This window comes from Antechinus flavipes, chromosome 1 (assembly GCF_016432865.1).
Source record: "Antechinus flavipes isolate AdamAnt ecotype Samford, QLD, Australia chromosome 1, AdamAnt_v2, whole genome shotgun sequence".
NCBI classification, from domain to species: Eukaryota; Metazoa; Chordata; class Mammalia; order Dasyuromorphia; family Dasyuridae; genus Antechinus; species Antechinus flavipes.
In genome coordinates, this window is record NC_067398.1 from 184,659,931 (window position 1) to 184,677,428 (window position 17,498).

At 33.9% G+C, this 17,498-nt stretch overlaps 1 protein-coding gene across 8 annotated transcripts in view; it reads right to left on the reverse strand.

The window, feature by feature from the left end:
* Positions 1–17,498, reverse strand: part of MCTP1 (multiple C2 and transmembrane domain containing 1) — a 697,990-nt gene that overhangs the window by 378,157 nt on the left and 302,335 nt on the right. For all 8 annotated transcript variants that reach the window (XM_051993794.1, XM_051993777.1, XM_051993761.1 and 5 more), the window contains exon 2: positions 16,817–16,931. In XM_051993794.1, the coding sequence (XP_051849754.1) occupies positions 16,817–16,931 (115 nt within the window). The remainder of the gene's footprint in view (positions 1–16,816; positions 16,932–17,498) is intronic.

Below are 17,498 nucleotides of genomic sequence, written 5' to 3' on the forward strand. Positions count from 1 at the left end.
AATCAGTCATTTAACAAAGGAAAACAATTATAGTTATCTTTGTATTATAAAAATATTATAATTAATTGAAGACTATATTACATTTATTAAATTATTTGATATATTAAACCCCTATGGTTATGTAAGATTTATAAGCAAGTTAAAAGATACATGTGAAGTCAAATGTTAACACCTACAATGTAACTAAAATACTTGAGAAACAATGAAAAAGCCTTCTCTTCGTATGCTAAAAACAGTTAATAAGTGTTTAATGTGACAAGTGACTTCAAAACTTGCAATTATCCTACTTAAACATGTCGTCACTGATAGAAGCATAGGCAGAAGATAAAATGTGGTAGTAGGTGTTTTTATCTTCCTTGCCCCAATGTTCAACTCACTGTCCCCTTTATTCTTTGGAAGTGATTGGACTGTACTGGTAAATGAAGAATAAAATTAAAGTTTTCTTCACTACTTAATTGGCAATCTTGACTCTTAATTCCCTTGTTTCTTTCAAACTTTATTTTTCATCTTAAAATTCCTGTTTTAAAAATTAGAGCTATAATGTTGACAGAGATCCATGCATTTTACATACTCTTTACTTAGTTCTTCATTAATATCATAAATATCTTCTGAATCCAAAAAGAATCATTTCTAAGCTAAAGCCTATGTGGGTTGGACAATTGATATGAAGTGAACATAAAAGTTAATGCTTAGAAAATAAAAATTAATTTTAAGTTATATTGCCTATGGTTTTAATTCCAATATTCTCCTATTGATATTATATAGCTATGAATCATAAAACACCTTAGAATCACAGGATTTCAGAGCTAAGAGCCGCAGTAGCCCTCGAGTATAGCCTATACTCAGTATTAAAATCCATCTATCAAATCTAATGATTTGATCCAGTATTCTAGGCTGTAAAGATGTCTTTGAATCTATACTCTTATCATCCAGTTTGTAAGTTATCCCTCCCAGCTTTGTTATCTATTTATTTTACTACAATCTCAGAAGATTCATAAGAAAATTACAGGTAAATCAAAAAGCAATTAAAAGAAAAACAGATAGTTTGAGATTGAGTGTAAGGGAGATATGCTATGTTACTAACACTGACATGAAAGACACCATCAATGTCATGAATGTCCCCAAAATACATTATACATATCATACAGAATGAGTATATAAGATATGGATATCTGGAATGTTATTCTGGTAGCCACAACTTTTTTAAAATGAGAAAGACCTCTAAAGCATTTTATAGAATTTTAATATAAAGACATGGATGATAATCATAAATGCTGAAAAAAATTATAACATTCAATGGAGCATTCACTCCCTTCAGAGCACTGATTCATTGCATTATGAAGGTAGCCAAAGTTCTAAATTGCATACATCACAAAATTACCTGGTTTGATTTAGTCAGTGAACATAAAACAAATAGAAATTCATGATTCATTTATAATTAAGTAAATAGAAATGAAGTCTAAACCAACAAGTCAAAACAAGAAACATTTATTCCAGAGTCCTTAGTCTGTGTAGATGTGATAAAACATCAACTTATGTTTTATACACACATTTATAAATATAAATGTCAATATTTGTATGTATAAAATAAATAACTATGTAATGGTTATAAAATGAATATGTAAACAACTATATTTCAATGTAATTAGTTTATTTTGCAATCCTAAGTGGATTTTTTCTTCATTCAAAACTGTTATTCTGAAAAGAGGGTCACTGGCTTTACCCGAGTGTCAAAGGAGTCTGTGACACACAAAAAGATTAGGAGCCTCTTATTTCTTCTGTATCTGCAAAGTGTTTTTCACAATGCTAAGTATTCTGAAAGCTGTACAAGGGAGAGAAAATAAATACACAATAATTTCTAAGGTAAGAGGGAGGCAGATATCAGCTACTGAAAGGATCTTGATATGTCTCATGTAGAAGGCAATAATTGAACAGAACCTTAAAGGAAGATAAAAATTCACAGAAGAGGGGCAAAAAGAGAGTGAATTCCAGACACAGGACTGGGGAGCATGGGGAGGAAAGTGAAATAGGGGATAGAATGTTATGTAGGCCAGTTTGGCTTGAACAGAGTGTTTAAAGAGTGATATTCATGTAGTGAGTTTGGAAATATAGTCTAAAGCGTCTAGAAACATATTATGAAGGGCTTATAATGCCAGACAAGTTTTTATGTTATTCTAAAAGCACCAGGGCACAATTAGGACTCCGTGAGTGGAGGAATGCTAATAATATCAATGTATCAGTTGCATGTAGATTGGAATGAAGAAGAGAGATTAAAGATAAATTAAAAAGTTATTACAATAGTTCATAGGAGATGTCATGAGGATATAATAGCAGTGTGGATTGAAGAGAAGGGAATAGAAACAAGAAATGTTGTGAAGATAGACATATTCATATTATTTATTTATTGGTTGCAGGATTAAATGCCTGAGGATTGGGGAAAATCCAAAGTTGGAAACTGGATGAGTGGAAGAAGAGTGCGGTCCTAAGAGAAAATAAGTATATTAAGAAGGGGAAAAGATTTGGGGAAAAAGAATTCTATTGAATTTTATTTGGGATATGCTGAGTTAAAAATTCCTATGGTCACCAAGCTGGAAATGTTGAATAAGCATTTCTTTTTATAGTACTGAAGCTCAGGAGAGAGATGAAAGTTCTATTCAGATCTGGGAGTTTTCCTATCTTCTATCACAATGCCTAGTTTAAAATTCAAAAAATATAAACTATTCAAATTAACTAAAAAACAAAGACAGAACCTAGACAACCATTCAATAGAAAAAGAATTCCTTAATGGAATATTATTGATCTATAAGAAAGAATGAGCAGGTGGATTTCAGAAAAAAACCTGTATAGATTTACATGAACAGATGCTGAGTAAAGTGAGCAGAACCAGAATATTGTATATAGTCACAGCAACATTATATGGATGAGCAACTTAAGCTTTACTTTTCTCAGCAATACAATGATCTAAGATGATGGATAGTGCTATCCATATTCAGAGAAAGAAGTAGGGAACCTACAGATTGAACCATACTATTATCACTTTTGTTATTTCTTCTTTTTCATGGTTTTTCCCTTTTGTTTTGATTGTTCACAATCTAACTAATGTGGAAATATGTTTAATATGACTCTACATATCTAATCTATATCAATGTTTGCCTCATAATGGAGGAATCAGGGAGGGCAACATAAAAAATTGCAATCAAAATCTTATAAATGTTAAAAACCAATATTTTTTTTTTAAAGTAAGAGAATTCCAAAAAGATATAAAGAATTGCACAGCAATTCCACACCATGATAAAGAAAGAGATCCTAATTTGAAAATGTTGGGAGAGAATGGATTTCTAATGTTAGCCAGTTATAGTAGCTTATGGACATCAATAGAATTAAGGATGTTTATGTAACACCTCATGATGTTTTCAATTCCAGAATTTTACCTTTGTTGTGATATTCCTTCACATCTTCTAAACTGAAGAATTCCTTTCTCCCTTATTTCAAAGTTTGCATGGACTTAGTGTTTTTGCTGTTGTTCAGTTGTTTTTCAGTCATTTTTGATTCTTCATGACCCCATTTGATATTTTCTTGGCCAAGATACTGAGATGCTTTGCCATTTCCTTCTCCAGCTCATTTTACAGATAAGGAAAATGAAGCAAATAGGGTCAAATGACTTGTCCAAGGTCACACAGCAAGTTTCTGAGAATAGATTTGAACTCAGGAAGAAGAGTCCTCCTGACTCCAGATCTGGAGCTCTATCCACTATGCCGCCTAGCTTACCTAAACTATTTCTCATAGAAAAAGTTGGAACAATGCTAGAGAAACATGTTAATATTTAGGAATACAGGAGTATAAAGTTAAAATTTAAAGATATCTTAGAGACCGTCTAGTTCAATCTTTCCTTTCTCAGATAGTATCCATGATTACATAATTCTGATTCTGAAAAATTACCACTCTAGTTTATCAAATGTTCAAATTCAAAAATCTTTACCAAACGTATAGTCTTTGATTAAAGAATGCAATCAGGTTGGATGAATATCAATATAATATTTTTGAGGCAATCAGAGTTAAGGGTTTGTCCAGGGTCACTTAGTTAGTAAGTGTTTGATGCTGGATATGAGCTCAGGTCCTCCTGATGCCAGAGTTGGTACTATATCCACTGAGCCACCTAGCTGTTCCTACTAACAATGTAACCCTGAGAAACTAATTTAAAGATTAATTTATTCTGTAATTTTCCAGCTTTGTATGATGACACTATGCAAAGTCTTTCAAAAATCTTTTCAAATTGATATATTCAATTTTTACATCCTCCTACTTTTTAATATATTTCTCCTCAGAAAACTATCACAAACATTTTTTGTTTGTAATAGAAATAGAAAAAAAAAAGTTCACTAAAAACAACCATATATCACCCAGGTCCTTCAGAATTGCAGTATTACAGAACCAAAAGACCCTCACTGCTATAATGAAAGAATGGAGATGCTTTTTTTTTCCAACTCCTTTTCTGGGTCCAAACTTGGTCGTTACAAATATTCAGTATTCAGTTTCAATTTTTAAAATTACATTGTTGTAGTTATATGTATTATTTTTCTGCCACTTCATCAATTCATACAAGTCTTCCTATTGTTCTCTGTATTCTTCACATATTCTTCACAGTCATTATTTCTTATGCAGCACCTGTGTTCAGAGTATTGTTATAGAAACAGAACACCCACATAGATGCTTTCCCAGAATTCACCAGTTATATGACATTTTTGAATTTGCCTTTTGAGATCAATGGGAGAAAATGAGAGAAAATCTAGAAGTGAAGGTTTTACCCTCTGTCTTAAGAGCCCTGTAGAAGCATCATAGGGTTGAGCTGGGATATTCGAGGAGCAGGTGGTACCATAAGGTATATTATCACTTGTCCTGCAGCCCTTTGTGCACAGGGACTAGTTGGACTTTTATGAAGTTGCAGACAATTGAAAGTGATGATAAGCCAGAAAATGTAGACAACAATTCTGGACACCTCCTTTCCCCAGGAAGCGGCCCCCGATTAACTACTAAATTTACTAAACTTCTATTTTTCCTCTTTCCTGACAAGGGTGAGGAATTAGCCAAGAGCATAAGCTGCTGCCTTTATCCTAACTAAATGAACAATCCCTCCCCTAACCTTTCTCATTCTACTTTAATTACTATCACTTTCTTCCTCTTGATAAAGTAAGAAATTGGCAGCTGCTAAGTCTTGTTTGTGCAATCAGTGCTGACTTAGAAACTCTGAAAGAGGTTTTGATTCTTTTAAAGAGATGGAATGCACATCTCAGATTCAACATGGCTAATGAAAGAAAAAAGAGACACTTATTCCTCTAAAAGAGGGAAGCATAAGGGTATCATAGGCCTAGACAAAGTTTCCATAAATAATAGATCTGATAAGCAAAGAGCATAATGCAGACACACATAACACATTTATATTCTCTCTCTCTCTCTCTCTCTCTCTCTCTCTCTCTCTCTCTCTCTCTCTCTCTCTCTCTCTCTCTCTCACACACACACACACACACACACACACAATTAAGATAAACTCTTGAAGCAAAATCAGCAAACCTTTCCTTAGAACCAGTTCCCAAAGGAGAAATTGTCCTACAACTGGGATGCATCCCTTGAACATGCTTGAAGGAAAATAAAATGCTACAAGTGATCACCAACAAAATTCTTACAACCCTTGTTCAGGAGCCTGATTTGTTACATGTGGGGACTTTGTCTTTGGAAAATAATCATCTTTGAAAACTTTTTTTACCTGTAGATTTCTTATCTGTTACAGGGATTTGTGTTTCATTGTTTTTTTTGAAAGATTATTTCAATTCTGTCTGTGATTGAGATATTAGTAATGGTTTTAATATGAATTAATCCCTTACTCTGATTTTATTCATGCTAGTCAGGAGGAATTGAATCTCATTCACATTTCTAGTACTTTTATATCTCATTTGTTTAATTTTAAATATTGATATGTGTATTTGTTGATTTTTTTCCAGTGTGGCATTTTAAATCTTGTTCTACTTTGATTGTCTTGATTAGTGTTCATATTGTTTTGCTTTCCCTGGAATTTTCATTGCTCCACCCTGGAAATTTTGAATTACCTTGTTTTTGTCTCTATTATGAGCAGGCTTATAAAAAACTCCTTTTGCATTCATTGTCCAGTTTTTATTTTTAATTTTCCATTTTGTTGAGTGTTCTCACCATCCTCGTAGGACCAGTCTCTTTTTTTTTTTTTTTCTTATGTAATCTATTGTTAGCATGAAAACACTTAATGCAAATCATTTCATAATGTTCCCAATTGATGAATTGTATGATAGGTTTTAGGGGTATATAGCTATAAGCATATTTTGATTCTTACCTACAATTTTCAATATTATTTTCAAAGTGTTATTTCATGAAAAAAAATGATTCTGGTTTGTATGATCTTGAATTTATTTTGGCTAAGTCAGGGATTCTAAAATTATTTAATCTCAGAACTTAAAAATATTCTTTAAAAAAAAAACCCAAAGAACTTTTGTTCATATGGATTACATCTATTGTTATTTTTGTAATAGAAACAAAAGCTGGTACATTTTAAAAATGTTTATTAATTTATTAGAAATAACAATAATAAACATTAAAATGACATTGTTTATGAAAATAAAAATTTTCAAAACAAAAAAATAGTGCAAATAGCACTGTTTTGCTTATTTTCATGTCACTTTAATATCTTATTTAATAGAAGAATCTGGATTTTCATATCTGCTTTTCTATGCAATCTGCAATATGTTGTTTTGATTGAAGTACAGAAAAACAATATGGCCTCAAACAGTTCTACAGTTGGAAAAGAAGGTTTTGTTTTTTTTTTAAACAGATGAATGATATTATGAAAACAGTTTTGACCTTGAATTCCCCCTGAAAGAGGACCCCTAAGGAATCTGTGGATCATACTTTAAGAACTGCTATGTTGCACTGCTATCAAAAAGCTTATTGTTATGTAAATTACATGCAATAATTTTATATGGTCTTACTGTGGTACTATTACAACTTCTCATAATAATCTTCTATTACATTCATCTACAACAATTTGTTTAGCCATTCCCTAAGTGACAAACAGCTACTTTTGTTTCTAATTCATTCATATATATATATTCATGTATATATATGTGCAAATATATACACACACACACACATATATATATATATATATATATATATATATATAATTTTTAAACATATAAAACATTTGAAAATTGAGTAAAGGATTTATATAGAGAGCTATGAGTTCCATGAATGCAAAAAACTTAAAATTTAAAGTTTCTATTATTTGGGTAGCTATATCTTACACATACTTGGGTTGAATGCACAGGCCATTAGCTTAAATTTTAGAAAGAATTGCTCATGTTCTGTTTGTAGCAGCCCTTTTTGAGGTGGCAAGAAACTGGAAAGTGAGTGGATGCCCATCAGTTGGGGAACAGCTGAATAAATTATGGTATGAATGTAATATATTGACAATTGTCAAAATGCTATAAAGTATAGGCCCTAATGATCCAGTTGGATAGTTGGCGTCTGAAGCTTACATACTTAATTTTGCTTTAAACACATACATTCACTGAATGAATGGATAAATGTTGGATATTAATACACAGATAAAATTCTAATTAAGATTTTATCAAGGCTATTCAAGAAACAGAGTACACAGTGCAAAGGGATGAACTGAATAGAGCTCTGGCCTAGAGGTCAGGAGACTTGAATTCTAGGTCTCCCATCAAAAAAAAAAAAAAGAAAAAGCATGACCTTGACCAAGCCACCCCAATCTTTTTCAACCTTACTTTCCCACTTAATAAATTTAAGGGAGTTTGGTTAACTAACTCTAAAATTCTTTTCAGGTATAATTCATTACAGATATGATTAATGTTAATGTCAGAAAGAAATAATTAAAATTTCTGGATGACAACATCAATCACTACTTATAACCAGTTTTTATTTCTCCTATCACTTCACATAGGGCTTTTTATAAGGCAAGTATCCTTTCAATAAATGCTTTTAATCATAATTATCTTACCAAAATCATAATTTTCCATCAATTAGTAAGAACAAAAATATCTTGTGTGCAATGAGGGTATGTACATAGTCCCCACTCATATTTAAAAATGCAGAATAATTTTCTTCAGCCTACTTATATTCATGGCAGTACTTTCTTTCAAGACTCAGCAATATCTCAACTTTCCTTAAAAACAAAGACCAGTAAAGTGGATAATTAAATGATCAATAAATGACATTAATGTCTTTCAAGGCTGTTAATAATTGAGTTAAAATATGATCTTAACTATGACAATCATTTAAAGCTCCCACTCTTAGTAGATCAACTTTTCTTCTGCTTGAAAAAACACACCAATTAAGACTGAAACTTTCATTCTTTTTTCATTTAATTGTCCCATCAGTCATATTTTTTAGGAAGGAAAGGGAAATAAAGGTTACTTGAATGTAGCTTTGTTTTTTCTCTTCTGAAGTGGTAGGTTCATCCAAAGGAAGTAAGTGCTGCTCAGGTTTTTGGTGCTGCTTCTATCACTGTAAGAACTTGATCAAATCATGTAACACTTGCTATGTAAGCTCCCTAGGCAAAACTATTAATTTTTTCCCCTATTATCTTTTCCTTCTACAATACTCTAGACATAGTAAACATTTAATAAATACTTGTTGACTCAGTGGATAGAGCACTGGCACTATAGTCAGGAGGACCTTTCTGACCTCAGGCACTTAACACAGGCTATGTGACCCTGAGTAAATCACTTAACTTAAATTGCCTAGCAAATAAAAACTTGTTGTATTTAGTACTCTGATATTTTAAGTCCATTTTTGATGAGTCAAGGGAATGACTCAACCAAAACATAAAGGAATGTAGGCATACAAAATAAAAACTACTCCAGAAGAAGTTTTTAACTATTGCTATACAGAGACAGAATAGAGAATTTTCAGTTAAAGTTCTCTGCTTAACTGAAGTTACTTGATTGCCCTCCTATCTTTTTGAAAGGGGGACTATTACTTTCTTGATTCTCTGGTGAGGCCTAAAAAACTGTCTTAGGAATCAAAAGATCCCATTTTGAGTCTTGGTTCAGGCACTTACTTATGTGACCTTAGTCATTTGGTCTTCCTTGGCTTCAGTTCCCCTATCTATAAAATAAGTAGCTTGCACCAAATCCTGAGTATTAATAATTTTTTGTATCATGGATCCCTTTAGCAGTTTGGTGAAACCTATGAACTGTTTCCAGAATAAAGTTTCTAAATGGATAAAATAAAATAGATAGGATTACAAAGGAAACCAATTATATTGAAATACAGTTACCAAAATGTTAAAAAATTGTTCATAGAATGAAAGTTAAAAATCTGTGCACTGGAAGATCCTTCTAGCTCTAAAACTTTATGACTTTTTTATTAGGTAAAACTATACCTGAATGGCCTTGGGAAATAATATTTCCATAAACAAAATAATAAAGATACTATATACATGTGTGTATATTTATATGCACATGTATATGCATAAATATATTTGCTCTAGGCAAAATAATAGCCCACATTTCTATAGCCTTTTAGAGCTTGAAAAATACTGTTCATAATAATCCTATAAACCCTATTATACCCATTTTTCTAGGAAGAAAATTGAGGCTTTAAGTGGTTAAAATCCTGTCACATGGATTTCTGATACAAACTCTAGTGTTTTATCCCATATATTATTTAAAAAGATGTTATTTTTTAATGCAGATGGGAGGGATTATGCCTATTTCTTTTCCAATCTTTGCTTAATTGTTGTGCTACAGTTCTCTTTTATTGTTCTGACTCACTTTCCCTTATTGTCCTGACTCAGTTTTCCTAAATTGGTTCTGCCTCAGTTTCTCTAGTTGTTCTGCCTCAGTTTCCCTAAGTTGTTCTGCTTCAATCCCCTTACTTGCAACCCTTCCCTCACCTCCGGTGCATTAAGACTGGTATAACTCAGAGGTTATAAATTGTCAATGTGTAAACTCAAAAAAGCGGGGATCCAAACTTTCTATCTATAGCCAGACACTTTCTTAACTCCCAGTTTGTTAGAATTTATGGTCCTGTTCCCCAACCTGTCAGAACTGGATTAATGGTTCTTGCCTGGAGATTCCCGATCACTAGACTTTGGACTCCACCTCCCTGCCTTTGTTTAGCTAGAATATAAATATGTGTATATGTACAAATATGTCATTGAGAACTTGCATTGGCTGCTGGATGCTGGATGCTAGATTCTTGGAGATGATAGTCTCATTCAGCCCTGGGACCAAACCATGGATCCATTTGGTCCCATATAAAGTCCAAGCTAGTTCCCTGGAGGCCTCAAGATCAGCCAGAGTCAGGATAAGCAAAAGTCCTTTGGTCTTTAGAGGGAGAAGTGAAAGAGATGGACAAAACTGCCAGGAGTTTTGCCAAGGATCCCTCCTTGATTCTAGAGTCAAGAATCTCCACGCTTTTCTCCTCCTTGTCCTGTGGTCAAATGCAGTTCTCTTGCCTCCCTCACCCCACCCCCTAATCCTTACCTACACTTCTCTTAACCCCAAACATTGAGCCAGTATTAACTGTGAGAAGAGCAATTCCAAATATGTGCTTATAGTCACTGTCAAATAGGTAATTAGCCTTAACTGCTCAGCTGTCTGATTCAAGTGCACCTTTTCAAAGTTTCAGCCCTTTACAATCCCAGTAAATCTGTCCCTTTCAATAAAATATTAAAAACTCTAATCTCTATCTTGCCTCAGTTTCTCTGGTATTACATAATAAATACTTATTGATAAAGTGTTCTTAATTTCTAGGAATAAATAAAGTTGTTATGAAGGTCAAATGAATTTGTAAAACACTTTGCAAATCTTAAAGTGCTGTGCAAATGCTTGATATGGATATTATTTCATATCTAAATATGATATATGCATATGTTGCATAACCCTATAAATGTATTTCACTAAATTTAAATTATATTAATAACTATAAGAACTATATATATAATGGTTTCTGAGTTCTATTTTTACTGTTGTCATTTTGATTCAGTAATGCAGAGGAATAAAATTTGGTGCATATAAATGAATGATATAGAAAATTTCAGTTGGGTTTTTCTTTCCTTGTGAATACTTCCCCAAAGCAAGGAGAAATGGATGGAAAGCAAAAGTTGTTTGTTATTTCAAGTGGTAAATTATTTATTCCTAGAATGTGTCAGTAAAGGGAATCAGTAATATAAAAAACCAAATTTGGTTTGGTAACATTGTTTTGTTTCTTAACATTAAAAAAAGCAGAATTAAAAATTCATTTGTCAAGATTATAATTTACAAGAATTACTATTCCACATAGTAGTAGTAGGAACTATTCCATATGAGAAGTGAACAAAGGGAATTGAAATGAAGCAAGGAGATAAAAAGTGAATCCTTAAAGAACTCTCAAACCTATGGGACAGGCAATCAATTCACTCAACAAAGTAAGATATGAAAAAGCAGAGCCCTGCAGGTTGTAAAGCACCTGGGTCATCCAAGGAAAAAGAAAGGAAGGCAAGGATTAGCAGATCAGAGATACAAACTGTAGCGGCAATTTGTACTTTAACTAGCTAGCCTTGGGAATAAGGGATTGTTTGAGATTCTGGAGGAAAAGCATTAGCTATGTACCTGCCCTTATCTTTTGATGTAAGCTGTGAGTATAAGAAATGCAAGATTCTCCTAGGAAAGACTGCTATAGATCTCTCTTTGATTCTTTATGTTGTAGGTAACATTTTCATTATACTAGAAGGAAAAGTCAACAGACCAATCAACAAGTATTTATTAAACTCATATAATCTGCCAGATACTGTTCTAGGGCCTGAGAATATAAAGACAAAAAGGAGCTTAAATTTTCATGGGAGAGACAAATATCTATATAAGCCACTTTATCAATAAGTATTTATTTATTAAGCAACTACTGTGTGCCAGGAACTATGTTCTGAAATTGTATTTCCTTTTGATCTGTGATTCCTTTTGGAGTCTTAGCCCCTCCTGGGGAAGGCATATCCCCCCCAGATAAGTTATCTTTCCGGGATGCCAAAATCTTTGATTCAATTAAAAATTCTGGTCAAAAAGCACCTCTTTGAAGTATTGTTAATTCCAATAGGAGATCTGGGCTGGATACTGATGAGCACCTAAACCTGGGAACCTGAGTACTGAAGTCTCAAGACTCCTTTTAAAGGTCAGTTTTTGAACTCACTCTTTGCAGAAGCCCAAGCAATTTGCTAGGATCCTCTGTCTGCTGAGAAGGCATTCTCTTCTCAGTGCCAGAATCCATTTCCCTAATAGAACTTTGCCACTATAGAAGTCAGTCTCTTAGCAAACTGGTTTCTATCCAAAAATAAACTTTCATTTTGCTATTAATAATTCGGGATACGTGAATTCTTTCACTTTGAACCTGCAGCCAACCAAAAGGGGATTTTAACAACTCTCTTATTGCCACTAACCTCATCACCACTGGGAATTGAGGGGATACAAACCTCATCAATACTAATATATAAAAAGAGTGTATAGAATTGATGCATTTTAAAGAAAGTCATAAAAATGTGTTAGATTGTTTAAATTAAAATTTATTTTTTAAGCACAAGTGAGTAATTCTGATAGTTTTAACTTTATTTCTGTCTCTTCCTGACTTCCTTCTCTGTTGTTTACAAACACATTAATAGAAGTCTTCAATTGATCCTGCTATTCTTTTCCCCTCTTGCTCTCCTATTCCCAAGCTACTTTCTCAGCCAAACTCCTAGAAAAAAAATAGTTTTTGTGTGTGATATCTATTTCCTTATGTCCAATTCATTTCTCAACTTCACCATTAATGAAAATGTTTTCTTTAAGATCCAATGCTTCAACAAACTGGATTTTTCCATCTTCACAGTTAAAGGTTCTTATAAAGGCCTCATTTCCAAAATATATAGAGAATTGACTCTAATTTATAAGAAACCAAGCTATTCTCCAATTGATAAATGGTCAAAGGATATGAACAGACAATTTTCAAATGATGAAATTGAAACTATTACCACTCATATGAAAGAGTGTTCCAAATCACTATTGATCAGAGAAATGCAAATTAAGACAACTCTGAGATACCACTATACACCTGTCAGATTGGTGAAGATGACAGGAAATGATAATGATGAATGTTGGAGGGGAATGCGGGAAAACTGGGACACTGATACATTGGTGGTAGAGTTGTGAACGAATCCAACCATTCTGGAGAGCAATCTGGAATTATGCCCCCAAAGTTATCAAACTGTGCATACCCTTTTATCCAGCAGTGTTTCTATTGGGCTTATATCCCAAAGAAATACTAAAGAAGGGAAAGGGACCTGTATGTGCCAAAATGTTTGTGGCAGCCCTGTTTGTAGTGGCTAGAAACTGGAAATTGAATGGATGCCCATCAATTGGAGAATGATTGGGTAAATTGTGGTATATGAATGTTATGGAATATTATTGTTCTGTAAGAAATGACCAGCAGGATGAATACAGAGAGGACTGGCGAGACTTACATGAACTGATGCTAAGTGAAATGAGCAGAACCAGGCGATCATTATATACTTCAACATGGATACCATATGAAGATGTATTCTGATGGAAACGGATTTCTTTGACAAAGAGACCTAACTCAATTTCAATTGATCACTTATGGACAGAAGCAGCTACACCCAAAGACAGAACACTGGGAAATGAATGTAAACTATTTGCATTTTTGTTTTTCTTCCCAGGTTATTTTTACCTTCTGAATCCAATTCTTCCTGTACAAGAGAACTGTTCAGTTCTGCACACATATATTGTATCTAGGATATACTGCAACATATTTAACATATATAGGACTGCTTGCCATCTAGGGGAGAGGGAGGAGGAAGGGAAGGGGAAAATTGGAACAGAAGTGAGTTCAAGGGATAATGTTGTAAAAAATTACCCTGTCAATAAAATAAATGAATTTTAAAAAATTAAAAAAAAAAGATCCAATGCTTCTCAGCTCCAGAAGATGGGACCTCTGTCCTTTTGCCACAAATGAATTTGGGGGTGACTGCTTGAGGGTGGGGGAAATGATGTAATAGGATTCTTACATCTTCTGTGTAATGAGCTGAAGCTCGAGTTGATGCACTGAGGTCCTAAGCACGTGAGGCTAAATAGTAATTGGACCATACTCTATTAATATATATGCTTGGAGAAAGAATGCCCCCCCACCTTCCCCCTTTGTGCAAGTCCTGATGTGTTGTATAGGAAATGACAATTTTGTGGGGTAGAAGCAGAGGGGCAGGGAGAGAAGCAAAAAAGAGACTGCTGGCTGGCATCTTGTCACAGCTGCTCACATTGCAATAGCGATCCTTCTTTACCTCCACAAAGAATAAAGATCGAAGATTTTCCCCTAACCTGAATTCCTGACTCTGGCTGATTTTAAATATGGGGTCATCACACCCCTGATTTGGACCTGGGTCAGGAAACCCTGAATCTTCTGGCTTTGGAATCTCTCAGAAAACTCTCCTGATTCTGACATTTCCTCAGTTTGTAGTGTCAAAAAACTCCTAGATAATCACCACTCTTAATTCATCGGAAGATTACTTCTTATCCCACTACCCTTAATTTACCTGGAGACTGCTCCCTAGCCTCAAGTCATAGGATCAACATATACTCCTTAGCCTTAGGCAATAGAAGGCTGCTCTCTATTTTGTAATGTTTTGTTATTTTCCAATCAGGAACTTAGCCCACTAAGAATTCTCAAGGTCAAAATAAATCCTTTTTTTTTTTTTTTTTTTTTGCCAACTTAAAAAAAAAAATCCATTTTTTTTTTAAATTATTAAATCCAACTAACTTTACTTAGTTCTTACTCTTTTTGACTGGCAGTCTTTGACACAACTTACTAGCCACTTCCTCTTTCCTAAATATTCTGTACCTTTGGATTTTCAGATACTACTCTACTGATTGTTCTTTGTTGGAAAGCTCTTTCTCATTCTCAATTCTCTCATTTATAAATTCTCATTCGTAAAAGTTGTTAGATCTTTTTTCATTTGCCAACCATAGAGCTGAGTATATCTTGAGGATCTGTCCTATTGTTGTGCCACAGTTATCTTTTAATGTCCTGATCCAGTTCCCCTAATTGTCCTATTTAGTTACTCTGCCTCTTAATGTTTGATAGGATGAAGGTTTTATATCTTAGACCTTAGGCTATATTCATTCCCTTTTAATGTTTGATGGGATAAAGGTCTTTATCCATTTTAGATATCACTGGAATATCAGGAGCCTCTCCAGTACCTCCCTCCATTATGCCATCCTAGGTGCCCCCCCCCCCCCCCCATTATGTCATTCTCATCCTAGGTTCCTCCCCCTATTAGGTCATCCCCATCCAGGTACCTCCCCCATTGTGTCATCAGTTGTAACCCTATAAAAGAATTCTGTATCTGACATTCAGGGCTGGATTTTTTGAGACTTTAGTCTCATTCAGTCCTGGGATCAAACATGGATCCCTTTGGTCCCAGTAAATCTCTCCACTTAATAAATTATCAAATACTCTCTAATCTCTATCTTGCTCAGTTTCTCCAGCATTACACTATACCCTTCTTTATCTATAAACTCTCCCTTGTAGAGCTCATTACTTGCAATGGTTCCAATTATCATTTTTATGAATGACACTCATATTTGCATAATAGTTCTCTCTACAGAGCTCAAGCTTTACAGATCTATATCACCAAATATCTGATGGACATTTCCATCTGGATGTGTCATAGGCATAATAAATTAAACAGGTTCAATATGGGACTCCTTACTGTCTTCTCTCCTAAACATATGCTTCTTTTGAATTTCCCATTTCTTTTGATGGTATTAGCAGCCATGGAGTCATTCTTGACACTTCCCTTTTCCTACTACATTCATATCTAATCAGTTGCTCAGTCTTCTCAAATCTACAAATAAAAAATCTTTTGCTTCCCTTATAATTATAGCTCTCTAATGAAATGATCTTTATTGAATTTAAAAGGGAATGGCATTAACTCACATATCTGCATATATATTCACATATACTTTACAAAGTGTTTTTATCACAGAAATCTAATTATTATTATTCCCATTTTTCAGATAAAGGTATTGAAGCTTAGAGAAGTTAGATTGACTTGCCAGGGTCACACAGCTAGTAAGTGGTGGAGTGAATGCTGGAACCAAGGTACTTTTTCATAACTGCCTTGCAAAGAGAACAGATAGACAAACAATTGACTCTGATCAATAAGAGAAAGTTTATTATGTGTTCAGCTGCTTTTTCTATAAACACTATAAACTTAAATGCTCTGATTTAATAATGTCATGACTTTCCTGTATTTAAAAACTATCTGGTTCCCAAATAGAAAGAATACAGTAATAGGGATGGAGAAAGTTCCACAAACCAACTAAGTAGTTTACAAAGATTCACACAGATAAAAATCAAATTAGGTAAACAAAGTCATTGAGTTAGGCATTAAAAATCATTTGACACATTCATAAAAGATTATATGGCATTCCTTTTCTGTACATAATTCACTCCCATATTTGTGATGCTGTATGACCTTCTAGGTAATCTAACACTCTCTTGTCTCTTAGGCATCTCCCAAATAGTTATGCAGTTTGGGATATGAATACTTTTAAGAGTCTGATCCCAGACATCTCACCTCATGTTGGCCTAAGTTCCATATAAGGAACTGGATGAAAGAGAAGGAAATCAACCATTCCCTCAGTGTCATAAACTATATTCACTTTTGAACCAAATTTCTAACAAGTTTATGAGTTACAGGATTAATACAGTCAATTGTACCAAGGGCACAGGTTTATGTCCTTACCTCCACGATCTCGGGCAGCTAAGTTCTGACCCCTTCTCAATGTAATATCCAACTGGTACATTCCGGGATCAACCAAAGGGAGATCGGCATTACTAGTCCCAACAGTATTTAGTCTCTGCAAAGAAAAACAGATAACAAGAAATTTTAAGCATCCTTTTCCATGTATTTTTCCCCCTTTTGAGACCATACATAGTTAAACTCAAATCAACATAAAATAGTAAAGCAAAAATTGCTGCATTGAATTTCACACAAAAAGGTAGTGCTTTGGGAGCAAGTAGGACTGAGTGAGGACTGAGTGGTCTAGTGGATGGGGCACTTGTCTTGGAGTTGGGAGAGCCCAAGTTCAAATCCAGCTTGAGATACTGACTAGCTTTGTGACCATGGGCAAATTCACTTAACCTGGACTTCCTAACAACCAACAAACAAAATAGGTGGTCACCTGTATTTATGGGATTCATACAGTTCTTTAAGTGACAAACAGAGATGTGGATCAAGAACTGATTATTTTCTAACCTAGCCACAATGATGATTATAAACTACAATTCAAGAAATACTCCTTTAGGGAATCCCCATATAAATCCATAACAAAATATGAAGATAGATCTGAGTTTTAAGACAACATGCAATGGTGAACAGAGAATGAAGATGGATCAGGGAAACTGACATCTCATATAAGTAAGTA